At 35.5% G+C, this 27,692-nt stretch overlaps 1 protein-coding gene across 10 annotated transcripts in view; it reads left to right on the top strand.

The window, feature by feature from the left end:
* Nucleotides 1-27,692, top strand: part of STXBP5L (syntaxin binding protein 5 like) — a 202,619-nt gene that overhangs the window by 53,131 nt on the left and 121,796 nt on the right. For all 10 annotated transcript variants that reach the window (XM_035314746.1, XM_035314751.1, XM_035314754.1 and 7 more), the window contains 2 exons: nt 20,841-20,922; nt 22,806-22,906. In XM_035314746.1, the coding sequence (XP_035170637.1) occupies nt 20,841-20,922; nt 22,806-22,906 (183 nt within the window). The remainder of the gene's footprint in view (nt 1-20,840; nt 20,923-22,805; nt 22,907-27,692) is intronic.

The following is a 27,692-nucleotide window of genomic DNA, read 5'->3' as shown; positions in this document are numbered from 1 at the left end:
AAAAAAAAAAAAAAAAAAAAAGGAAGAAAAAAAAAAAAAACGCTTCAGCAAGGATTAGTTCGTGTTGATACTATTGATCTGGATCCTCTTGTGACCAAAGGTCATGCTGACTGCTAAAAAGAGAAAGTGGTTGAGCAAAAGGCCACTGACTTAGAGAGAGGCTATTATTAGAGGTAAATATTGTCCATTCTTCTGTAAGCTGAGCTGGGATCTCTGCAGAAATTGTTGCTTTTGTTTTATTTCACAGAGTTCAAGAAGCCAATTCTGAGTACTGAACCAAGTAATACGAATAGCATGGTTTAGGAAAAATACAGATTTTCAGGGTAGTGGTCATATTCTGCCAGCTGGATTTTATATATAAATGTACATACGTACATGTATATATATATACATACATATATATTTATATGTGTCTGTGTATGCGTACTTATATTTGCATGTGTGTTTATATATGTAATTCCTAAGTTTTTGTTTTATTCCAAGGATTTGGCTGCAGCTGAAAATAGATTAAGTTGTTATAAAGCCTTCCTTCAACGCTTGAGTTTATGCTTTGGCATCTGAATACCAGAACCTGAGCAGTATTTATTTTGTCTATTTTCTTAAGGCTACGTACACAATTTAGTTTTGTGGTTATCATCTCAGGTTAGTTACTATCTCCACATACTGCAAAAGACAAACAAACAAACAAAAAAGATGACCAGGTAACGTTTGCTGGACCCTGATAAATGATCTGTTCTGCATTCATGGTTTTCTTAGAAGTCTTTGGGCTTGCTGTCTCTGTAGGATTTTCTAGTATCTTCTGTTTGTGCTTCCATCTCATTTCCAAGGCCTCTAGTATGTAAATGTAAGGATTTCCACTATAATTAATATGCTAGCAACATACATAAGTCTGACATGGAAATTTGGTAGTTCAGAAATCAGATTTCATGAACTGAGTATTCTTTGTCCCTGACTGGTCTTTAGGCTGAAGTACTGTAACCTCCTTCTTTTCTAGGCTCATTGGTCAGCATTCTGATGACTGTGAATTTAACTGGTTCAAACACACTCTGACTATACAGTGTTGCAGTCTACTTTCATGTTATCCTTAGTCTTTCTGATTTTTGCCTTGCATATTTAAGGAAGGGTTTTGTTTGTTTGTTTGTTTAATTTTCTTGGTATGTCATGCAGTCCAGCTTTTACTAGAACTTACATTATTAGTTCCCCTACTCTTACTGAGATCATAGCTGATAATAGCATATGACAGTGTGGAATCAGTTTCATAATATGAGCTCTACTAGTTGAATACTGATTCTTTAGAGCTTTGAAAGTGATCTCTGAAAAATCCAGTGACTACTGTGTCTGAAGAGTAGAGAAGCAGCACTGAAAACTTACTGCAGGGTGAGTCAGATGAAACACAGTGAAGGAACATTTTAGGGATTTCTGCAGTTTCTGCACTCATTAGGAGTGACATTGACATTTTTCAAGGTAAAATCTATGTCTCTGGAGATTTCCTATATGAGTGTTACATGTCATGCAGCCTCACTTAAGCTCTTTGAAAACTTTAAATGTTCCATAGTCTTCATTTGTCCTCTACAAAATAGTTTCACAGTGACTGAGGCACTGTCTTTACTTGTGGAACAGACATTGACTATGTGCTAAATGCAGCAATGAAAAAGTTGAGTTTGGCTTGATTACACGGATTATTATTTTCCAGGATGGATAGCTTTTAGTTTTGTTTTCTTAAACTGTAGAAAAAACATCTTCTGAGCAGCAGTCTATAAGAAAATTAAATGGGGAGGTGTGGCATCTATGAGTTACTGCCTGGTTTGGAGGAGCAAGCTAGCATGTGAAGTCTCAGCTTGTCTGCTCTGCTTATGCTTGACTCGTGAAGGAAGTCATGGTGCTTGACAGCACATCTGACAAAACAGGATGGGCCTCTAATAAAGCAAAAGAGAAAGTAGGGGGTGCAGTGCGGGCTCTAGATTTGGCAGAAAGATATGGGCTTATGGCAAAAAAAATGGAGCATGAAGGTACTATGGTACAGCCAATGGTGAGGAGAAATGAAGTGTGCTGTGGGGGTGGTACTTTTCACAGTTAAGTGGAGATTTTTGATATGGCATCTTGAAGAAAGGAAGTATTGTATATTTCATCAACTCAAGAATACTTATATTGTACTAATGCCCTTAAAGAGGATTAACTAATTTTTTTTAATGATTGTTATTTTTAATAATAGCTCAAGATAGTGATGTAGTTCATGGATTTTAAATATTTCTGAAATTCATTTTATGTTTATATATAACACTTTAAACTTTTCTGCAAAGATAACTCCCTCATATGGGTCGGTAGATAATCTTTAGTGCCAGGTTAAGAAAGGATCACAGTCATCTGAATTTTTTCAGACTTTAGCCTAGAGCTGTGGAAGGATGCTCCAGATTGGCAGTTTCATAGATAGCAGGGTTGATGTCTTTAAGGAGGCTAGATTTAAAATGAAACTAGACTTTCCTGTTGCTTCTCTCGTTATGTTAACTTATATGTTCTGTAGACTGCAAATGTCTGAATACTCTGTTTTCATCTTCTCTCTATTGCAGACTTTCCATTTTCCATTTAGGGATCCATAGAGTTTTCACACAATGCAAGAACAACTTCTGTTTAATTATCACTTTTTCATTCTGAAGAAATAAGCATAGTGAACTATTTTACTGAAACTCTGAAATAAAGAGGAGTAACAAGTTGATAGTGAAAGATAAATTACAGCCTTTGCTATTTTAATAAGTAGCATTTATTCAGTTACAAAACCACATGACTATTTTCTGTGATTATATAAATTACAAGATAAGCCACATTTTAAAGTACAAATAATGATAGTAACAAGCATGTAAAATTTATAACTAATTTATCAATTATTATACTAGACTGAACTCTAAAAGACTGCAACTGATAAGTACCAATAACCAACCACTCTATTTTCCTTTTATTAACTTTATAGATAACATATTTTTAAGTAAAATGGTCTTGTATTTTTGAAATATTGCACTTCTTACTACCTTGTTTATGTAACGTACTATGCAGATTTCATGTGTCCAACCTTGTTCTACAGATTTTGATTATTTCTGCTAGATTACCAAAGGGAATGAGAGCTTAGGCTTTCATTGGAATCTGGACACATTTGTCACTGGAAAAATGGAAGTTCCAACATATGTATATATTATACACACATATATGTATTTTATATGTATGTGTTTTATGCATATATATATATATATACACAAAAAAAGCTGTAAAGACCAATAGTGCTCTGCATATACAATAAGACAGATGGCAGGGCAGATTGAAAACTGTATGTATACAAGGACAATTCATATTAAATAGTTATCCGTAGATTAGGTTTTGATGCTGTCACCCATGATATCCTTTTCTCTAAATTGGAAAGCCGTGGAGTACTGTGTATGAGAGACGTGGAGAGATGTGTATCCTAGGCTGCATCAACAGAGCAGAAAAATACTGACTGACAGCAACATAACGATGTGTTGCAGGAATAGGAAGGTCATCTAGCTTCTCTAGGAGGTAATGGTCATGGGGACTTGCAGTACCTTGAGCTGTACTATCCACAAACTATTGAGCTTCCCAAATTTTAGAGCACTGTGGGAGCACAGTTCAACAGAGGCCTCTCACAGTATAGCAGCAATGCCACAGCCCCTTGTTTAGTCAGCTTACGCTCCCCGGCAGGAATGCTTCAGTTACATGCGCTTGGGATTCGGTTACACCAGCAATGTCTCAGAGGCATTTTTTATCCCTAAGCTAACAGATGTAATTTTAACAGATGGCATCACTTTTGCTTGCTTGGTTGTGTTTTGCTAAAGAGTGGTGTTGAGCAGCAGAACGAGAGTCCTTCCATTTACCTTGCGGTGGTTCCTCCAGCTTCCTTACTGGCTGTATCCCTGGGGGAAAACTTTTCTCCGTAGTATTCTGTTGAGTCCTCTCAGACAGGGGAAGTTTCCAGTTGTGGGAGGAAGGGTAGTGAGTGAGAGGCAGCAACCCAGGAGTTTGGTGCACAGGTGACTGGTGGATGATGAAGAAGAGATCTTTTCTAGCTGCTGAAGAGGGTTATTAAATGTGCCTACTCTGCAAGTGTGGAGGTCTCTTCTCATTAACTTGTATCTGGAGCCACCTTAGTTCCAAGAGGTCTGCGTTTTCTTCCTTTCCCTTGTTTTCATTTCTGCCCTGAGAAGAGCAGATGTCAGTAACTCTGAGCCCTTAGGGAGCATTGAGAATATCCTGCTCGGCAGTAAAAGAGTAGGTGGGTCAGCTGTAATATGTGATCATGCTGGAGCCTAGGTGCAATGCTTCTCCTGTATTCAGGATTTGAAATTTGCAAGAACAGAGGCAAGGCTATGTTGTGTTCTACTCTGGGGAAATACCTGAAGAAGTGCTTTGTGCTTTCCACAATTGTAAGGCTTCCTTCTCTGCAGTGTTAGGGTAGTTTTGTGTGATTTAATGCATCTTCTCTTCCTTCTTAGCAGCTACCTTGTTCTGTTCCCTTATCTTCTTGCTAAAGGCAAATGTGGCCTGAAGGATCAAAATTATTCCTGCTCTTCCTTATCTTTCATGATTACCAAATTGTCTTGAGGCTTGGCTTGAGTTCGTTACAGCTTCAGAATTTTAAATAAATTAGTCTCATAATCTAACAGTATTTGTCACTGTGCAGTCTTCACAGATTGTGTCAATTTCTGCTTCTGTGACCTTTTTAACATGCACATCTGAAACAGAGTCTGGATCAGATTCTGGATCAGACATCAGAGCTTGGAGAACTAATTTCAGTCCTTACCTGTGCCATTTCAAAGGTACTGTTTCATAAGTTATTACAAGGACTAGTTATGGAGTTAAGAATGTTTTACTATGAAAAAGTGATCTTTCTTGATCAGTACACTCATGTCTTTAAAAAAAAAAAAAAAGGAAAGAAAAAAGAAGTCAATTGAAATGTATATTATGAAAAATGTCTTTCGTTCTCTTCTGAATGCTTCATTTGTGCTGGTCAGCAATCAAATTACCTTAATAGGCAGACAGCTTAGATGCCTTCATGCTATATGAGAGGTGGTGAGAATTAGGACTACAGAAAATACTCTGATTTCAAAATATCAGGCAGATCTTGTATGTTTTTGCCAACCTGACAGACTCTGTTATTTGTTGTCTGCCTGAAACTTTTCTCAGATTTTTGTTTGAATGATGCAGCTGTTACAGTTAGTGAATCAACAGCGTTTTGTCTGAAGTCCAAGAAATTAATTCCCTCTTATTTTATATATTACCTTTATTTGTTAGTGAAACCTAAGGAATTAGCAGTACTAGGTGGGAACTCAAAAACAGTAACAGTTGTCGATGGTTACGAACCTCTCACTTCTTGAAAAATCAAGGTGTTGTACTTTGGAGGCATTTATATTTGAATATATAGCAAAAAGATTTCCCTTAAAAGTTTAGGTGTTTTCTTGAAAGAAAGGGAATTTAATGTAGCTCTCTAATGGTACAATAATAATATTTTTAGACATAATCACTTTGAAGTGGTTTCTGTCTGTTTCTTTCTCAGTACTAAGTACTTTTAAACCACAGTCACATTCATGAACCGCATAAAGATTTAACCCTCAAAATGAGGTGCTATTAGATTTGAGGAAAACATTCCCCAGCTTCTTCTTGATGTTTGTGGTTTTAACTGCATTATAAAGCTGTGAGTATTTTCTTCAATGAATTTTCACATTGCAAAGGCATTATATGGTGATTACAATACCTTGAATGGTGCCTTCAATGAATTTGGTAGAAATCTGCAGCTAATAGAGTAATCCTATAGCATCATCATAACCTGACAGGCAGCTTTAGGACTGCATAAATGTTTTCATTGTCTTCTGCCAGGAGGGATGATCTCTGGTTAGAAGTCTTGTCTTGAATATGATAGAAATCCAACAGCTGAAGTAACCATTGTTCTCACCCACAGAGTGCTCAAGAGCAGTCTGCAATTTAGAAAGATCTACCTGCCTTTTAAATTACATTATTCTAGAAAAAAGGGCAGAGGAAAGGAAGAAGAGAGAGCAAAATAATTAACATTGAGAATTCTGTTACTTGGACAGAAATGTCCCCAAAGTGTCCTAAAAATTTATCTGGCAATCTCTATCTCCCTGCTGCACAATAGCAGAGACTTCGATTATACCGACTAGCTACAGCCCATTACTTTTCTTGGCAGCCTTCCTGGTTAGAAAGCACACAAGTCTATTTATAGGTTGCAGGCCAAACCACCTCAGAAGCTCCAGTATTTTTCTGAGTAGCAGCTGTGGTTTACATATGGAAGACTTCATGCCTGCCATAACAAGTCACAGCTCAGACTAACCTTTACCTGAAAAGAAAGTGCAAAGAGAAAAAGGTTGCATTTCCTTTTTCTAATATGGGATATACTTGTTGCCCCTGCACTTAATGATGACAGTATTAGGAGATTTCTGTAAATGACTGAAGCAAAAGGCCAGAAGCTTACTTCAGAGACACGTCTGTCTTCTCATGATGCAGTTGGTAATTTATATAAAGATAAAATAAATATAGATAGTTCCCATGAAGAAGCAGAATTTGTGTATTATTTTCTTGAGAAGTGAATAAATAATACAACTCTCTATTTATTATTTTGTTACCCTAATGTAAGAGAGATTATTTAGATGATGGGCACCTGCCTTAGCAGTAGGAGTGTGTATTGTTGGTACTGATGTTGGCTGCTTCATTCATAGTTGAGCTTTGCATTGGTAGCTGATGTATTTCCTTCAGTGGAGGTGCTAAATTACCACTCTGTGGAATCTGCATAAGAGCTATAAAACAAGAAGTAATTACTTATTAGGAAAACTTTTGCTGTTTTCTTTCTCTTTTGCTTGCATTGTCTTTTTGTGAAACACAACTATAGAAATCTTGATAGATATACAGAAGAACTAAAATTATATATATTTGTCTGGAGAAAAATATATACTGAGGGATTTGAGGATCACAGTTTGTTTTCGATTTTTAAAAAGAAGACTGCATGATAATTTTACTGCTTTGTACATATCTTTTCACAGGAAGAAAGTGGCTACTTAAGAGGTTTTCTAAGCTAGCAGAGAAATGTATTAGTAGCTTGAAATTAACGCCTGACTAATTCAAATCGGAAACTAGCTTAATATTTTTAGCAATGTTTGTAGTTAGTCTTTGGAATGAATTACCAATGAAAAATGTGGGGTCTTAATTTCTTGAAATTTTAAGTTTTATTGCCTTTCTGGAGCAGGCTTCTGTTAAACAAACAGTATTGCATTTAAAGGGGATATATTTTCATACTCCCCTGGAATTCCATGTAAGTCTGGAACATGTATCTGGGATGAAAGGGCCTTAGTGGAGAGAGTGATACTGCAACTGAGAAGTCGGTGTGCGTACAAATCTGACATGCCACTGGTTATATTAAAAGCCTCTGCAATTAATATATTAGACTATACCAGCCACAGATACTATAACTGCATGTCTTATACACTGCTGGTGATGAGTAAGTGCAAGATGAATAAAAGTTGCCTGTTTGAGAATGCTACCAGTAAATAGCAAAGGTAGATCATGTAGGAAGCAATGACATCTTGACTTCATTGGACTTCATAGGATTAATTGCAGAGAACAATATTGCAGAGGTTTACTTTTTTTTTTTTTTTTTTTTTTTTTTTTTTTTTTATTCAGAGAAATATCATTATTTGAATGAGACCAGAAACATTTTTAGAGCTTCACACTTCTGCACAAGCTACAGCTTAGTACTTGATGAACCAGAAGAAAAGGAAGAGAGATTTTTCCTTTCTGTTATTGGAGAGACAGAAGTTGATTTTTCTGCTACTCACTTCTTCCAACAAAGAAGTAGAAGAAGATAGTAGAAAAGAGCTAATGATGAAAGGATGTTTTTTTAAGAGCTTTCATTAGACAACCAACATTTGACTACTTCTACCTTTTGTAACAACACAATATATTGTACAGTGATTTGAAATAAATTCACTGCTAGAGAAACTGAGAGAATCTTGGCAAATGAAGTACAAATCTGGTTTAAGTTTACTAATCTGTCATACAAAAAAATGTCAAAACATTTGACACAGGACACTTTGAGCTTGGAATTTGTGATATTTGACTAAAACAAGGCTTAAAATAAAGCAGAAACTGCCCAGATTTATGCTTTGCAACTTGTATTTCTACCAGACCTTTGCTAGTAAATGATTAGCTTAGCTTTGCCCTTTACCCTTTCCTTCATTTGATGATTTTCTTCTTCTAGGCTGAATGTGGAGCAGTGAAACCAGGGTCCAACTGTGGCATCTGCATGGTGCTAGAGGAACATCATTGCTGGGGATATCACTATGGGATAAATATCCGAGTATTCGGTATCCAAATGTAGTGTTTGTTACAAAACAAGGTTTTAAAAACATACACAAGACAGTACATTAAAGCAGGTGTCACTGTCTTGGACTCTGTGATAGGTAAAGTAGGATTGATAATGCACTGGTTATTTACAAGCATGAACAACTTTAAGTTGACAAAAATTTAACGTATTGCCTGTATTAAAAACACACACACCTCACACCACATAATAATAATAACAATAATAAAGGAATAACAACAACAAAACCCTTTCCCCGTGAATCTATAGTTATCAAAAGCTATTTTCCTCTTTCAGACACCATAGACTAGAAAAATAGGGCGGAATATCTTTTATGGAGGAAATACGAGATTTAGCATTATAAATTAATTTCTTACCCCATTTTTATTATTGAATCCTATCAATTAACACAAAAAACATAGCATGACAATAATGCGCAATGCATATATTCAATGAATAGAAGAAGTGCTTCTATTTTCCAGTTGAAGCAAAATGACTGTAGTAGTTGTAGTCATCAAATTATATGTAGAAGTGAAAGAAAATTACAAGTATTCAGTGTCATAAATGCTGTAAAAGAGAAGAACAGCTTGTCTTGTAACCCTCGATTCTAACATGCCAGGGATTAAAAAAAATAATAATAATAATCATTATTTTGTTGTGAGTGGTTCATATTGTGCTACTGCTGCAGATCTATTTCCTGAAGTAGATCACAAAAATTATAGATTTTACAAAGATGACAGTAATGGTACAACGGGGCTGCCATGATAGTGATACAGCATCAGGAGTCTCTGTTGGCTCTCTTCATCCTGTAGAGAGGGATTTGGATTATTGGAAGCACCATCTTGCTGTCAGTTACCTGGCATAGCCTCAGCATGAAAGCTGTGCTTCAGCAAATTCTACAAAGCATAATCCTTGGAGGGAGGCAGAGCTCTCAGTCTTTTTAATTTGGATTGCCAAGATCCCTTTTGATTCTTGTCCAACAAGATCTAGAATTGGATTATTCTGAAACTAATACTGTATTAGTATTGCAGGCTCTGAACAGTGTCCTGCTTCACTGAAACATGCAGACTTTCAGTAACTGGCATGGAAAAACTGGGATTCTGGAAGATGTCTGCTATTTCTGTTCTATTCCCTCTAGAAGTAAACAGTCTTTTCTTAAAAGGCCAATTCTCTTCGTATGTTACTCAGTATCACCAACTATAGTCTCAAATCCTTACTCATCTTTAACCCATGTTAACTAATGTGATTATAAATTTTAATGCAAATAAAACATAAATGCTTAATACCTCTGGCATCAAACATGAATTTCGTTTGTATAATACACTCTGCAAGTGTTTGTTTTAAGTAGCAAAATCATAGCCCATACTCATCTCACCAAAAGGGCTTCCAGAATTACTGTTTAACCAGCTGCTAATTACCTGTTTCATGTGATTTACATGGAAGGGCTGATTAACTGTGGTCTTGATGTACTTTATTTCAAAATCTGATAGAGTAGTTATGTGGCCCAGGAGGATTATAAGAGTGATGAAATGCAGATAATGTTTAATCTATATCGTGCACTAGAAAAAGAGGAATTCTTCTCCCATATTCTTCTCCCAATTCTTCTTCCACACATTTATAGTATTATATACAGTATTGAGCTAAACCTAAAAAAAACACCAAATAGTTCAATGAAATTTTGACAGACTCTAAATAATTTCCTTAAATTCCAACTAAGTTTTTCTTAATTTACAACTTTTTTTTTCAAATTTGTTTTATTCAGACTTGAGTAGCTTCATTGCCAGATTTTTTTATTATTATTATTTTTATTTTTGCTGATAGTATGTATGTTTTATATGTCTCTTCTTGCTTAAGAAATGAAACTCTAGATTAACATCTTATGGTAATGAGTGTCAAAAATGAGTGTATTGATTTGCAAAAGTGCTGGTTAACTGAAATTTTTGGATATGTCACTCACCTGTTTTTCTGGGGCAGGAATGAAATTACTACACAAATAACAAATTGAAACTGCTTTCAGTAAATCATTGAATGTGAAGGATTTTTTGTGCTGTACCAGGGACCTCCTGGAATCATCCAATACTAAACAGATAATAACAGAGGTGATGCAAATTATGAATTTGAGGAATTGCTGATAACCTGACTAAAGAGGTGTAAGCAGTTTCCTCTTAAGTAATAAAACCATTTAATACTTAGCGCAGCAATGTACTGCCTAAAAAGGAGGTTTGTGACCTCAGTATCTATACTGTAGGTGGATGAACACTGAAATGTCTGGATGAAAGTCTTTTCAAGTATTTCTTTTCGCATATTGATGTTATAGAGCACATTCCCTGGAGCAATGGAAATGTTAAAAAAATCAAGCGAACGAACCTCTAATCCACTTACCACTTAAAAAGCCTGAGTCAAGATCAGGTGCTGTCTTTTTCAATGCATTAGCATCTGTGTATTCATGCAATTTTTTCTGACTAAAGTGCCTTTGTATAATAAATATCTGTAAGGATATACATTATTATGCATAGATCTCTCAGTTACAAAAAAAAAAAAAATATTCTGTGATGTTGTGCTTGGAATTTTTCTGACATATTACTGAATAAGACTGAAGATGAATCATCACTGGATATCATAAAACAGTCCACTTTTATTTCAGTGCCTCAGAGGTATATTTTTACAGTATCCCTTACTGCCTTGTTCCAGTATAATGGGAAATCTTACAGAATATTGACTTAATTTAATGTATAAAGTTGAGTTCTTACAGTAAATCTGTGAATCAGAATACGATCTCTATTTAACAATCTGTTATTGGACAATCATTTCATTTTCATAAATGATTAAATGTCTTGATAGCTAATGGTCTGGAGATTTTCGGTCACTAAATTTCATAAAATTGATTTTTTAAAAAATGTTGTTTTATTAGGCTCTGAAAGTAATTGTGATTATAACTTTGAAAGAAAACAGGTTAATTATAGAAAGCATTTATTTTGTGCTTAGAAGACTTCCTATCAAATGCCTTGTTAGAATGCTCATATTTTTTCAGAGAAGTTGGACATATCTCACCTTATCAGTAGAAATTTTCTATTCTTTCTTTCAGTTCTATGTTGATTTATTAAAAAGCCTAAGCAAAGTAGGTTCAGGGGGTATCTTCTCACCTGACAGAAGTAAAATCCAGGACATCCTCACTGCAGGAATGATGCTTGTGAGCACAAAAATGTCCCATTTTTAAGCAGTTGTGTATTTTTTCCTGAAATATGTTGCTTCTACTTTGACCAAACTGCGCATTAGACACCAGCGTGTTTAGTGTGGACAGCAGAGCTTGTCTTAAAACTCCTTAGTGGCTAATGAAACACAGAATTGTGATTGTGTGGCATCAATTCCTATGAAGAATTCTTCATGATTCAAACATGAAGAATTAGTCAGAAGCAAACAGGGCAATATTTAATTATTCTAAAAACCCTGGACAAAGATTTTCTTCCCCATATCTGCATTACCTAAAGTAGATATTGAAACACTTTCAGATAAGAAGGCAACATTATTTAATCATCTGTTCTCATCTCCTACAGACTACAGAATTGGCCATATTTGAAGTCCAGTGGTTGTGGGTTTGGGGAAAATATTCAATCTCGTTTCAGAAATTTCCAGTAATGGCTAATTGCTGTCTCTGTTTAAAAGAGAAAGTGAAGTATGTATTCTCAAGCTCTTTTCTGACATGGTTGAAAGTTTAATAGTTTATTTTAGTTATATAACTTTTCCATAGCAACTACAGGAGGAATTAATATTTGGAAAAATGGCTTTCTATTTTTAGAAAAACTTATTAGATGATCACTTTTCACTTTATCTTCTGTTCTTACCAGTAATTCTTCATAACTGGTAGCTCTGAGGATAATCAGCACCTGGTGATCACTTACAAATTGATAAAAATTTAACAACCACTTGAATAAATCTGTTCTATATGAAAATCTGAGAAGCCTTAAGTTTTAATTTTGTGTAGAACTTATATAGCCAGTCTTCTACTTTTTGCTTAAAGAGCACAAACAAAACTTCCTGACCTTCTCTCAGACTACTGTCAACAAATTTGGTGGTCAAGTGTACAAACAGAGATAAAACAAATACTAACACAACATTCACAATGACCTTTCAAGTTCAATGTTTGATAGTATAAAATGACAGCAACCAGTTGCATTTTTTATCTGTAACTGTACATGCTGTAACAGGTGTGTGTAATGTATGTACTGGTATACAGAGATATATGGAGGAAGTACTATGTTGAATATTAATATCTGAATGCTGAGAAAATAGAAATTAAAAACGGCTGAATTAAAGCTACCTGTCTGGTTTCTGAGGTAAGATAGAGTATGTTAGGCTACCATCTGCACCCATTTTATATAGACGGCCAATGAATGGTATATTTTGCATAGCCCTCATAAAAGGCAATAGATCAAATAAAAGGTAGTTTTATTATCATTTTTCATTTTATTTATATCTTTTTATGGTGTTCAGCAGACTCATTAAAATTATGTGCTATGATTAGGATGGTCCAAAATATACAGCCTTCTCAGTTCTAACTCAGTTTAGGTTTCCATAACCTCCAGTGTACATTAGGGCCATAGTGTTCTTTTTCCAGTGTATTCATTCATTCTGTAGCTTTTAACCAGAAATGGTTGTAAGCAAGATTTACAGATTTCTCTGAAATAAGAGCAGTTGTGAGTATAATAAATACATCATTCACTCACTTCTCCAGATTTCAGTTTTCACTCATTGTTGCCTTTCTTGTTTTTATTTGCATTAGTGAGCTTGCTGAAGTTTGTAATTACCTGAAAAAGAGGAAGCTCCCTGTAAATGCAAACTCTTAATGTTATTTGTTACTACCACAAGAAGTAAAACCTCAAAACACAGAGCTTTTGGGGTGGCTGCCTAGCAACACGGAGCTGTTAAAGGCTCACAGCTAAATGGCTCCTTTTTGGAGGTGAGTTTAGGGCTAGGTCATTTCTGCTTTTATATACATATATATATAAATATACACACACAAGTGGCTTGTATGAAATTATTTATCTACATGCTATTTGCAGAACATTGGTAAAGTCATTGCCTCTGAATATCTGCTTTTCACAATTTGCTGTTTGAGGTTTAGGATCGATTGAATTCAGTCACGTGGTGACTGTATTTGTATTCCGTTTCTGGAATAGATGTTTCCTAAAGTGACAAAGTTCTTTTGAGATAGTCTTACAAGGAGGTGAAAATATATAGCCCTATGAATGTTGATAATGCTTTTGGTATTTGCAGATATTTTCAGAAACAAAATAGCTTCTAAATTCTTAGGAATCAAAAAACCTGTGAATAGAGTTGATACAAATTTGTATTTTACTTGAATAAGTGATCACTCATATTTTCCATATCATTCATCCAGCTGCCCAACTGTAGTATATATAGAGACTTGCCATTACATGCAATCTATCTTAAAGTGGCTTAACCAGAAGAAGTCAAAGGAACCAGAAGCAAATCTTTCAGCCTTTATATATATCTTATATTTAACTGCTCCTGTGATTTACTGTGCTATAATTTTTATCCATGAATGGAGAAATCTGTGTCAAGAAAAGTAAACAAGACAAAGGTCATTTTAGACCAAAAGCTCCTGAGTTTTGGTGCCAAAATGTTTTTTCTGTTTTTATAAAACACATCACATTTAGCATCCCAAGAGAGAAGCTAATCATTGCAGTATTTCAGCTTTTCTTTGCACAGGGGGAAAAAGAAGAGCTCTTTATTTAAGCAACTGGATGAACTCCACACGTAATGAATTTCATTGTAAAAGTGAATACATCTATGTTTAAAACAAACAAACAAACAAAAACACTGAGAATTATTCTTTGACGAAGCAGTTTGCAGTGAAACTACAGCAAATAAAAGGTCATGATTTGGGCCATGAGAGCTATGATTTGATCGCATGTCATTTTTAGGGAATTCAGTGAGTTCACTTATATGTAGTTTACAGAATGAAGCTTGGAAGGGAGGGTTCTTATTATTTGCAAATCAAAGGAGAAGTCTTAAAAACTATAAGCATAATGATTTCCCAGTTTGCTAAGGTAATTAGGAGTTGTCACACAGAAGTACTTTTTTTTTTAAAAAAAAAAAAAAGTATATTGAATTTAAGGAGTTATAAAACACTGTATGCTGTTGTATAAAACACACATGAAAGAAATTGTATGAAAGAAATTGGTACCAAGATGATGTGTGGCTTTGTTTTCAATACTTTTAAGACAATGACAGAAGTTATAAAGCATACAGAAAAAAAAAAAAAAAAAAAAAAAAAGAAACATAGGAACTATTCAAGGTCTAACAAAACGATTGTGTGACATGAGAATAAAGGACTTCAGGGATTTGTATTTGTGTTTATGCAGAAGGTAGGTAAGATACAGCCTGATCATTATTTCAAAGCATCTACAGCAGGAAACTTCTGCTAGTAGAAAGTTATTTAATTTAGCTCAGAAAAACACAAGAAGATCCAAAGGCTTTAAACTGAACCCAAGTGTATGATGGATTCTATATATAGCATTACATTCTTAATAGTGAGGATAACTAAACACTGGAGCAATACACTTCAGAAATCATGGATTCTGTGCTGTTTGAAATGTTTAAATGAAGATAGAATATCTCATGGAAAGAGAGAAAAACTCAGCTGGAAGCCCATTTGAAATATAAAACCTAGGACTGTGTCATTTATTTTTACCAGAGTTTGCACTATCATTAGTATACAGAGAAATAGCGTATGTGAGATTTCCAGGGATTCCAAAAACTAACTGTAAAACTAGATGTTCCAGGAACTAAACTTATCTATGTCCAGAACTGAGAATAATAGACTTTGATGTTAAGGCAAGGTGATATTTTAAAATTATTATTTTTTGAAAAAATCTTTTATCTGGTTATTTTTTGGCAGATACAACGTAACTGATTGTTTTAGTTGGTTAGAAGCTTGGTGGAATCATTTGACCATTTTATTCTTTAGTTATTTAGTTAAATACATTGGGCCTTTTAAAACTGATAAATCACTCAAGTCAGGAGTAGGTCTTCTGCAAGAAAAATCTGTCCTATATTCAAATAACATGCTAAAACAATTTTACAGTTGGTTTATGTAATGGAGTATCACCAGCCCACAAGCATCTGCTCTTAGGGTGCTACATATTCCTACTCAAACATGTACTAGTCAGTGCAAATCAGATGACAGGACATTCTTCAAGCAGCAGTGCTACTTCTGCAGAACCCTACAATTTGCTTTAGAGGAAAGTCTGTAAAAGGGGATTGCCCTTTTCTATGTGTCTTAAAAAAAATAAAAAATAAAAAAAAATAAAAAAGGCTAATTGAGACCATTGTTTCTGTAATTATAAGCCTTTACTTTAGTGTTCGTTTCTGTATATAGATTGCTTTTATTCCTGGAAGAAGTTCATTAATATCTACTGCAGGTAACCTAGTCTCAACTCCAGGAGTCAGTTCTAAGTATCTACACTTTTGGTTCTCAGTGAACACGCAGGAGTATCAAATCTTCACATTGTTAGTACTAACTCTTTGAGAAGAGTGAGAGACACCGGTCTACATGTATCAAATACTAAAAATGTCATAGAATAAGAAAGTTGTGGGATGCCGACAGGATGTTCAGTCGTAGGTCATGCTTATGAGAAGCTTTGTCCATTTTTACCTCTCATATGTTTATAATCATGTGCTCTGACAGGTGTTTTGAGATACAGTGAGTATAGATATGACATAAGAATATCATATAAATATTAATTAAATGGTCATTATACAAGTGATCAAAAGGATTTGTAGCGAGAGTTTGAATCAGGTTGTAATACTGAGAAATAGAAAATTTCTTCAACTTGTGATGGAACGTTGAAAGCATTGAGAGTATAAATTCTTCATTAATAAGGTGCTATGCTGCCATGCAAGACTGCATGAAGCTGGATTCAAGTATTTAAAATGAGGCATCCAAACAACTGACTTTTTTTTGTTGTTGTTGGCAAAACAATGATAAGATTGGGAATAACTATCCTTCTCTGGCGTATTAGTCAAAGAAATTAGATCCTATGAGTATCTGTGTTGTTTGTGTTATTATTATTACTATATTATTTGGGGACATTTTCATACTTTTTTTCAGACTTATGCTCTTCTGACCACTGAGAAAAAAGGTTTTGCTGACTCTTCAGATTCTCTTACTTGTGTAGATACAGGAGAAATCTGAAGTAATGTAAACAGCGTAGTTCAGGGGAGATCGTGTAATGCTTCTAACATGTAGAGCATGCTGAAATATTTTCTGAAAAGCTGTTGCATACATGTGAATACATAGCAAAAATACCCTATTTCACACATACAGATCTTAAAACCAGAATTAAATGTTGTTATAACAGTATTACTTTCACACTTGATCCATGCAATTCTGATAGTACTTGTTTCACTCTTCACTCTTCACTCTTCACTCTTTCACTCACACTTGTTTCACATCCCAACAGACATCCAAAAGTCTTCATCTTTTTTCCCTTTTCTGTATAAATTAGTATAAAATATGATAATCTGGCATGTCTGTGAAGGCCCCTGGAAGATCCAACATACTGATAAGAGAGAAAATATAGTGACTTTATATCAGAATGAGTACTCATGTATCTGAATTAGTCCTTCCTTTAAAAATCTTCAGAAATGTTCCACTCTCCATGTTAGCAAAATCCTTATTTAATAATAAGGCAAAAGTAAAAAATAAATTCAGTCCAAAGTCTGCTGTATGTCCTGATAGAGTATAACTGGTATGAAAAGATTTGATGAGGTGAGGTTGTACTCCTCCATGCTTGGCAGCAAAGCTCAAAATTTGCAGAAGATAGGATAAAGTGCCAAGAACAAGTGCCAAGTCATAATATCTCTTAAGCTCCTTCTTCAGGAAGGACCTCAGCACAGCTCCCAGAATGTTTGAAAACCACCATCAGTCAGTGATAATGCTGCTGCTATTTAAGCATCAGTCCTTACTTCAGGGCATTTGGCCAGACTGAAGCAGACGGCATAATTTCTCTCTCATTTTAGTAATTTGTGAAGTATTTCAGGGTGAACACTTAAGCAAATAAATGTGAATAATTGGAGAATGCTTTGTTTGTTTGGGATACGCTGACTGAAATCATCTAGTTTGTTAGGACACTTCCCAGAAAAGTGATTTAGCATGATACTGATGCTGAAGAGTGATAGCTGCTTTATCAGGGCAATACTAGCATAATTTTCATTAAGGACAACCATTAACTAGTGCCATGGATCTATATTGCATCTAATGCTTAAGTTAAGTCATAGAAACATAGAATGATTTGGGTTGGAATGGACCTTAAAATCATCTAGTTCCAACTCCCAATGAATGAAAGCTGCCAGTCAGTTTGAAATCCCCACCCAGTGGAGTTGCTTGTTCTGTTGGTTGGTTTGTTTTGGCAATAGTATTGCTTCCTCTTGCCATACAACAAAGAGTAGGGAACAATTTAAAAAAAGAGTGCCACAGAGAATTTATTCAAAATGGACCAAGGAATTATTGTAAACCTTCAGAATGTATCGTATACTACCATATAACCTTATTGGCCATTTTAAATAGTGTTTTTGTTTGTTTGTTTGTTTGTTTGTTTTGTTTGTTTGTTTTAATGGTGAAGAGAGAATTTCATATTCTTTTATCAGTTGTGATTGTACTCAGGACTATAGTTTGGTAACGTTATAATCTAAAACTACCCTCTCTTAGTTTACAGCCATCACCCCTTGTCCTATAACTCCACTCTTTGACAAAGATTCCCTCCTTAGCTTTGCTGTAGGTCCCCTTTAGGTACTGGAAGGTCACTATAAGGTCTCCGTGGAGCCTTCTCCATGCTGAACAACCCTAACTCTCTCAGCCTGTCTTCGTAATAGAGGTCCTCTGATCATCCTTGTTACCCTCCCCTAGACCCACTCTAACAAGCCCATGTCCTTGTGCTGTGGGGCCCCAGACCTGGATGCAGTACTCCAAGTGGGGCCTCATGAGGGCAGAGCAGAGGGGAACAATCACCTCCCTCCACGTGCTGGCCACTCGTCTGTTGATGCAGCCCAGGATGCAGTTGGCCTTCTGGGCTACAAGCATGCTCTTGTTGAGCTTTTCATCCACCAGAACCCCCAAGTCTTTCTCTGCAGGGCTGTTGTCAATGAGTTCTTCAGCCAGTCTGTACTCATATCAGGGATTGCTCCGACCCAGGTGCAGCAACTTGGACTTGGACTTGTTGAACCTCATTAGGTTCACATGGGCCCAATTCTCAAGCTTGTCCAGGTCCGTTTGGATGGCATCCCTTCTATTAACTGCACCACTCAGCTTGGTGTCATCAGTAAACTTGTTGGGATTGCACTCGAACCCACTGCCTATGTCATTGATAAAGATATTCAATAGTACTGGTCCCAAGACAGACTTCTGAGGGACACCACTTGTCACCAGCCTCCACTTGGACACAGAGCCATTGACAGCCACTTGCTGGATGTGGCCTTCAAGCCAATTCCTTTTCCACTGAATGGTCCACCCTTCAGATCTGTTTCTTTCCAATTTGGAGACCAGGATGTCATCTGGGACCATGTCCAAGACCTTGCAGAAGTCCAGGTAGATGACATTGGTCAGTCTTCCTGTGTCAACTGATGCACTCACTCAATTTCAGAAGGCCACCAGACCGACCAGGCACAATTTGCCCTTGGTGAAGCCATGCTGGCTGTCTTTGATCACCTCCTTCTCCTGCATGTGCCTTGCCATTGCAGGAGGATCTGTTCCTTGGTCTTCCTGGGTATAGAGGTGAGGCTTACTCGTCTGTAGTTCCCTGGGTCCTCCTTTCTACCCTTTTTAAAACCAGGAGTGATGTTTCCCTTTTTCCAGTCACCAGGGCCTTCACCTGACTGCCTGGACATTTCAAATGTGATGGAGAGAGGCTTGGGAACTCCATCAGCCAGTTCCCTCAGGTCCCTGGGATGTCTGTCATCAGACCCCATATAGACGTGCTCAGTTTCATCAGGTGGTCTTGAACCTGCTCTTTGTTTACAGCAGGAAGGAATTTGCTCCCCCAGCCCTCATCTACAGGGTCAGGGACTCAAGAGACGTTGGCAGCCTGACTGGCAGTGAAGGCTGAGGCAAAGAACTTGTTGAGTACCTCAGCCTTCTCCACATCTGTTGTTACTAGTCCTACCTTCTCATCCATCAGAGGGGGCACACTCTCCTTGGCCTTTCTCTTCTGGCCAATGTACCTGTAGAATCCCTTCTCGTTATTCTTTGCATCCCTTGCCAAGCTCAGTTCCATCCGTGCCTTGGCTTTCCTGATCCCATCCCTGCACATCCAGACAGCATCCCTGTGCTCTTCCTAGGCCACTTGTCCCTGCTTCCACTGCCTGTGCATTTCCTTCTTGTGCCTCAGTTTGACCTTGCTCAGCCATCCTGGTTTTCTGCCCTCCCTGCTTGCTTTCTTACACAAGGGGATGGAAAGTTCTTGTGCTCCAAGGAAAACACCAAAATAGTTGTCATCTCTGTTCAGCTCCTTTGTCCCTAAGGACAGTGTTCCAAGGGATCTTGTCCACTAGATCTTCAAATATGGAGGTGTTTCACCTGTTTCGCACAGCAATGTTGTTAATAATATCATATTTCATATTCCTCTCACCTTTTGTTTTACTTACTGTTTTTGGTAATTTTCTAGATCATTAATTTCACATTAAACTCTCTGACTCAGATGAGAAAGGCCATTATCGAAGTTAGGGAGATTGCAATTTAGTGTGCAGGGAGAAAGATCCAAAGAGAACAGGTAGAAATCTACATTTGTGATATATCTGGACAATCGGATGTTTCTACAAAGCCGTGCATCAGTGTTAATTCTGAGTGAACTAAGTGGATTGCGACCGGGGTTTCACTCAGGCTAAGAATTGGTCTGGGTAATGCAGTTCAGAGCTAGACCTAGGTACCTCTGTGTGGCACCACATCATACTGTGTTGATGAGACAGAGAGCAATAGTTTCATGTGAGCTTTTATGTAAGCATGAAATGACTCACTCTAAAAAGCCTTTTCTCATATTAAAAAAGAAAGCCTGCTATACAACTGTACAGACCTTAGTCCTAAATCATTAATTTTGTAATGTATTCGTAAGTACAAAAATCTGATACATTCGTGTGTTATATGAATGAATAATAAATAGAGAGAAACTTAAGAGGTATCCTGCTGATTTTTTTTGTGTTAACTCATGCATTTTATTTCACAGGGAAAAAAAGCAGGCAAATACAAATCATTCACAGTTGCACATGTTTCAGGCTGATGGTGTTGATACTTTAATTAGAACAGTGGGAAGTCAGCATGAATTCCTTCGTTTTACAGAAAGCAAGAAGAATTGAGGTTAATTAAAGGTTAATTAGAGATTAATTGATCGTTATTTTTTTTCCTCTCTTCTGGTGATGACAGAAATGTTAGAATCCTTGACTTTAATGGCAACAGATTGGGCAGGCCTGGTGTTGATTGCTACTGCCAACATGAAAGTGGTGCTGCAGTTCTGCAGCTCCAGTTCTTAATCAATGAGGTAAGTATACATTTACTTGGATTCTTCTACAAACATATAGTTGAATAAGGTAATTGGTGTATTATAATTGAGTGATTCAACTTTTCTCATTGACAACTTGTGCCAACAAGTAAGTGGCATACATCCAGAGGACATTCATCGATCAGACTTTTAGAAGACTATTTATGGGATGGGAAAAGTATTATGTTAATATACATCAATATAAAGTACTGAGCAAAAGCTAGTCAATACTTGAATGTGTGCAGGTAGATGTAAAATCCTTTCAATTACTGAATATGCTGCATGGTTCAGTTTCAAATAGAAGTTAATAAATGAGTTACATGTTTTTGTGGAAAGATATTGATGGTGATTGGCTAAAAGCTCAATAGTTGCAGATATGTTACTACTTGCAGCAAAGATGAGCAATTGCATGGATCATTGAAATCAAGTTCAGATGACATACAGTAACAGTGAGAGATTATAGCTTGCTATGTGCAGAATGTCTCTGGAGAAGGTAATAGGCAAGAAGACTTTATGAAGCATATAAATCTGCTCAGCTGATTTTTTTTTTTCAGAAACTTATAACTCCACCAAATTATGAGCTAGTATTAGTTCAGTTTTCATAAATTTTCTTCCCTGTTGTGAGAAAAGGGTTTTGACAGTTTCACATCCTTTTTCTAAGCCTAGAGATATCAGAGCTTTTCAATTAGAGAGTTTCAGGTTGGGGTGGGGTTGTTTGTTTAAATTAGAGGAAGGTGAAAATAGAAAAATCGTGGTTTGAATCAGCTGGTCATTCATAACTAGTAAAAGACCTAATACATAGGGTTAATTTGATTTCTGTGGTGGAGATTCTGAGGTTGGTCCAAATTCTTTGGGAGATGAGAATTAAAGCATAGATTACATTGTATTAGAGAAGTTTTATCTTCATAAATTGCATTTGCATATGTCAGCATTGGAAAGAACGGTTGCTGGGAATTGGAGGGAGATTTGAAATGCAAGGAAAGAACTTTATCTCCATCAGACTGTCATAGTTGGTACAAACTGATCTTTCATTTACCTCCTCACCCTTCCCCAGGATAAAGTATTGTCTTCCGTTTCAGCAGTATCTATTTCCTCTGTGCCATAGGAACATTTAGGGACTGATCCTTGTACCAGAACTAATTTGAGGTGTAAGTTTAATAAACCACTGCAGCAGCAAAGAACTTCCTTAACAGTCCATTTTCACATGGCATCACTATTCCTTCTATCCTTCCCCTTATCATGGAAGGAGGAAGAATAAGTTTATTTCCAGCTGTCCCAACAGATGGAAATCAGACATTGGATGATGTCCATTTCTTTGGGAACAGAAGCAAAAATGAACTTCAGAATATTTCCAATCTGTGATAAAGAAACCATCCTTTTGTCTACATCTCTTAGCTCTTCCTTGGTCCTCTCCCCCTGCTATCTGTCTCTACTTTTTTATCTGCATCTTTTCACAGTTCCTGCTTTGAGTTTCATATTGTCTTGACATTACTACTAAACTGGCAGTTGTTTGTGTGTCTGCTAAATTATTTTTCCTGTAGTTATATCCTTCATACTTACCTTTTCAAGTAAGTGCTGGCTGTCCTTTTCTTTAATCTCTATGCTTGTGTGGGAATACATGACCTTGGTACAAAGCTTTATTTTGCATTTTAAATTGATGGAGTTTTAATTTAATTTTGGCTGATCTTGTAATAATTGAAGTATTGACAATTACCAAATTTATTCCAATTGAGTATTATTTATGGTGGAATATGTTTTTCTAGAAGAAAGCAACCATTTCTTATAAACTTTATAGTTTCCTACAGATAGATCATTGACAGTGAGGATGAATTAAGAATCCACAGAAGTGTGACATGTTGTGCCATATTTTGTGTCTGCTCTAGGGTGCTTTGGTCAGTGCAAGTGCAGATGATACACTTCATTTGTGGAATCTCAGGCAGAAACGACCAGCAATCCTACATTCTCTGAAATTTAACAGAGAACGGTAAGACTATATAACACTAAATAAACATTTCATTTAAAAAAATAAAAGGCACTATTTTTGAGGTTTCTGATGATACACGTTTGTTAGTTTGTCTTTCTAAAGGAGTATATAATTGCGTCTTGATTTTTTTTTTCTTCCATTGTTTGAATCTTTTTTTGTCACGGAACAAAATTTTTACTTTTTCTGCGGCTTTCTCAGAACTAGAAAAAATAGTAGATGCTTTTTGTCACAGTGTTTTTCATTTAACCTTGTATTTGCATGAACAGTGGTGTAGTTGTGGTTTTAAAGACCAGACACAGGCACTGTGATCCTTTAGGCTGATCTGTTGCTTGGCACTAGCCAGAGGACCTCAGCTGGCTGTATCAGAGAAATAGTTCTTCTCTCTACCTTAAAAGGATTTTATTTTTGTAAAATACTGGAAATTAAGCAGAAATAAATTGTGAATTTATGAAACCATGTAAATGTCAGATGAATCAGAGTCTGCTTTTCTAAATTTTACTTTATCAGCACCAAATTCTAAAAACCCTGCTGAAAATAGATTAAATGAGTGGTTGTTATTTTCAAACAAAGTCAGAAGCTGAGTGCTTTAATCTGTATTTAGTCATTCAAGTAAAGCCTGCTACAATATCATGGAGGCTGAATGCTACATTTGAATTAATATTACAAAAAAGTTTTGTGTTTCTGTTACAAAATTAAGTCAGCAGCAGTCAGAAGAATAAGGTTCAGCACATAAATACAGCAGTTCTTTTTTTTGTGGGTTATTCTGTACTTCATCTTTGGGATTTATTTTTTTAAATTTGAATATGTAGCTATAATGCATAGTATGATTCTGACGGTGATGATGTAGCTCTCTTATTCTATATGTTCAGTGTTTCTTAAGGTGCAGCAGCTTTTTTTGATATTTATGTATTTACTTGTGCAGTGAAGAAAGATAACAGTACTTCATCATGGCTGTGAAGTAACAGGTCTGGCTGCAGCAAATCTAAAACTTGTTATTGAAATAGAATTTTCCTTTATTATTCAAATACATATAGTGTTTGCACTTAAATGTCATTAAATTGCAGATTTTGTTGTGGGAAGTATTACATAAAAGAAAATATACATCCAGATTCCAAAGAGTTTATAATCTACAGGAGAAGCATATCAAGTGGTTTGGATCTGGGTGAGGGAGGATAACAGAAATTATATGTACCTTTGCTACCTGCTTCTGGACAGTAAGCCATCATCTTATATATGATGAAATATTTGAATCTCAGTATTCTCACCAGGTACATAAATAATCCACAATTTGTTTTTGATAAATCTACATTTTATATTCAAGTCTTTCATTGTCTGGTTCCTCCATCCAGCAACCTTCCATCCAAACTAAAGAATCAGTACAGTAAAGAATCAGCAGAATTCAGTGTCTGTTCACCTGTTTGCCTGTCATTACTCTTAAGAGAGACTACTAGCATACTACTAGCATTGGTCAGAATTTTATCAGAATTTCTTGATAAAATAAGCACACACATTTGGGCTGTGCTAAGACAAAAACCTTTGTCACTACATTTGCCTAAACTTTATTTTGCTTCTGACAATCTAAAACACTGGACAAAATATTTGGACATAAGTTATTTGGAATACTGGAAAACTTCGTATAAAACTAAATTTGGTGGAATGGCATTTTTGAACTGAGGTTAAAAAGGATCTGTGGATATAGTTATTTGTAACAATTGCATAGCTTGCTATATATCCTTTTATTAAAGTCCAGTCAGTTGTGAGTAGCGAAAAAAAAATACTTAAGTTCTTTTATGCATATTTTAAGTAACTGGTACAATCGCTGCCACTTAAATCATTTTTTAGTAGTACATCGAAGCTATGAGGCAAGTATCCTGTTCTACTGATATGTAACAGTGTCAAATAAGTAAGTCCAGCTTTAAATCTAAAAAGAGTTTTCAATTTCTTTTAATAAATAAATTACTTTGTAGGCAGTTCTTTTCTTCTGAGGGTTGTTACACTTCCATAAGTTTTCAGTTTTCTGTGTTCAAGCACTTGACTCCAGGATGAAACTTCTTCAGTTTTATATTTTCTTTTAACATATATATCAATTAATTTTAATTAATATTAATTGATTTTAATCTAACTTGATTTTTCAATTTTCTAAGCTTGATTACACATGTGGTATGTAAAATTCAACATAAGCATCTGAACAAGCATAAAAAAAATATGCTAAAATGCTTATTTACCCTCTAATTGGAACATTTATCTGCATATATGCCTTAGAGTTAAGTCTAAAAGAGAGCTCCCATGTTGTGTTTTTTGTTGGTGGTGATTTTGGTTTTTCTTTCTGAATATATTTTTTGGGGTAGAGCACAGAAGATATGAATTGTATGATGCTCAGAGAAATATCAAATTACGTTTGTGTTAGCTATAAGAAATTTGTGGCAAAATGGATGTAAGGGGAATTTGGAGGCTGACGAAGCAGGAAGATCAAAATTGATTTTCTTCAGGAAACTCAAAGGTCTGTCTTCAAAAATTAATGTCTTCTTAACTGTTGGAACATTAAATTTTTTTTTCATCATCTTCTCTTGCAGGGAAAGCTAAAGGGGGGCAAGATTCATACAAAAGAGAGAAAAAAAAATCTTTATTTTGTCTTGTTTTAAATTTGTAACCTAATGAATGAGTTGATTTTTTTGTTTTGTTTTGTTTTTCAAGAGGGAAGAAATGTTAGTCGGCGAAGAACAGGTTTTAAAATACTGATGCATATTTTCAGAAAACAGTAGGATATCAAAAAAGGCCATACAGGGAAGTTTTAGACAGTCAAAAGGTAGTTCTTGCTGGAACTAGTCACTTATAATTTCCCGGTTTTGTGTATCTTACTGTGGCTCGTACTTGTGGACAACGTACTTGTCCAGATGTTTAAATGCATTGGGCCTTGTGATTTCTCACCAGATTCATGGGACCCTGGAGAGCTTACAGATATGACAGAGTCTGAATAAAGACTGTCTATACTTTATAAATATTTCTGTCAGATCTTGTTCTCCAGTTGTTGGCTTCTATGACAAAAGGAAAAAAAATAAATCCACAGTTAGTCCCCTTAATATTCATATAGAGAGAGGTCTTGTAAAAGAGTGCCATTTATCTGTGCATGAAATAGTGGAATGTAGACATGAGGGGAGGGGTTGGAAAAGGAAAGTACTGATATTTGTGTATAGCATAACTCAAAATTATTCCTAAAATCCCAGAAATATAAGAAAATCAGGCTTCTGTATATATGCATAACTAGTGGACTTCTTTGCCAGGGGCTAGGAAAACAAGGATATTTAACCCATAGAAAGAGAATTTTATTATTATTTTTTTTTCTCTCCTTAGTTATTTTTCTTACTATACCAACAAAATAAAAAACAGTTAAATCTGAAATGAGCAAAAATTGTGATGGAGAAAACTGATACATATATATCTTGCTTGAGAATGTAACTTTCTTGGACCAAGGAACCTACTGTTTCACCCCCTTACTTACACAAGCATGTAACAAATTCCTGATGACACAGCATGTAATAATTTGAGGATATTGGATATTAAACTGCATCCTTGAAATAGTCCAGGAACTATTAGCTTTAGAGAGATTAGTCATTCAAGTCATAGAATTTAGCATCTATATGAAAATGGTAATGACTAATAAAATGAGAAAAACTTGCACTGTGCATTATTGATGCATAAAGGTAATGCACTTATTTATATACTATTGTTTAACTTTAAAGAAAAAACATCAGAAGTATGATGCCTCTTCAAATTTTTAACATAAAATAACACTAAATATCAAGCAAAAAAAAAATAGAAATTTTAGATTTAGACAGCTTTTACAGGACACAGTTATTTAGATGTAATTTACCTGTAAGAATGGAATATATTGCTGCTTCAAATTGTATAACTTGCATGTTTCTCCACTGAGGAATTATAAAAATGGTAATCTTATTTGTATAGTGTTTTTATCTCCTGATACCCTGTTTGTTTCAGATTTTTCTTTCTGAACAATTGACAGATTTCATGAATTGGTGCAGTATAATGCACTTTTACTTAAAATACTAGCGTCTGCTTATGATCAGGAAGATCATTGTATTATCTCAGAATATTGATTAATTTGACTTAAATTAACTAGGTTTCGTGTAGTATCAATTTATTCTGAGTTTTTAAAATATTTAATGCCTCAACTGTACAGCTGTTTAGATTCTTCTAGATGGATGAATGCTACTTAAATCTTTGGCCATTAGTCAGTGTAACTTCTATTATTGCACCAGTCTTCATATTGCTGAATTATTTAATTTGCAATTTGCTTCTGTTTACTGACATTTAAGATGGAAGGACAATGGACAAAAATCTGCTCTTAGTAGTGTTTATGTATACGTGCAACTACTTGAGTCAAATTTCCCCAAGTATATAAATTTATATTCCCTCTCTCCCTTTTCTGAAAGTCAAAAACATTTGTTCTTTTTTCAGGTGTTGGTAACATAGACGTAAAGAGCAAAGACTTATGAAATACAAATCCTGTTTGCAAACAGATTTGCAACCAACTGATTGTCTTTTGTTTACAATGTAGCATTCAGTATTGAAACACTTAATAGTGTATGAATAATACTTCACTAATGTCATTTTGTAGCTATTAAGTCATAGTTTTTAAACTCTCTCCATTTTTTTTTTCTCTCTTCTGAACTGTTGGTAAACTGTTTTGCCATTTGTGAGGGATTTATTATGTGGTATGTTCTTTGTGACAAGCAACCTCCAAGAATATTGTAAGACTGCTCAAATA

This window comes from Oxyura jamaicensis, chromosome 1 (genome assembly GCF_011077185.1).
Source record: "Oxyura jamaicensis isolate SHBP4307 breed ruddy duck chromosome 1, BPBGC_Ojam_1.0, whole genome shotgun sequence".
Lineage (NCBI taxonomy): Eukaryota > Metazoa > Chordata > Aves > Anseriformes > Anatidae > Oxyura > Oxyura jamaicensis.
The sequence above is the reverse complement of the archived record's forward strand: the minus strand, read 5'-3'. Positions and strand labels throughout refer to the sequence as shown.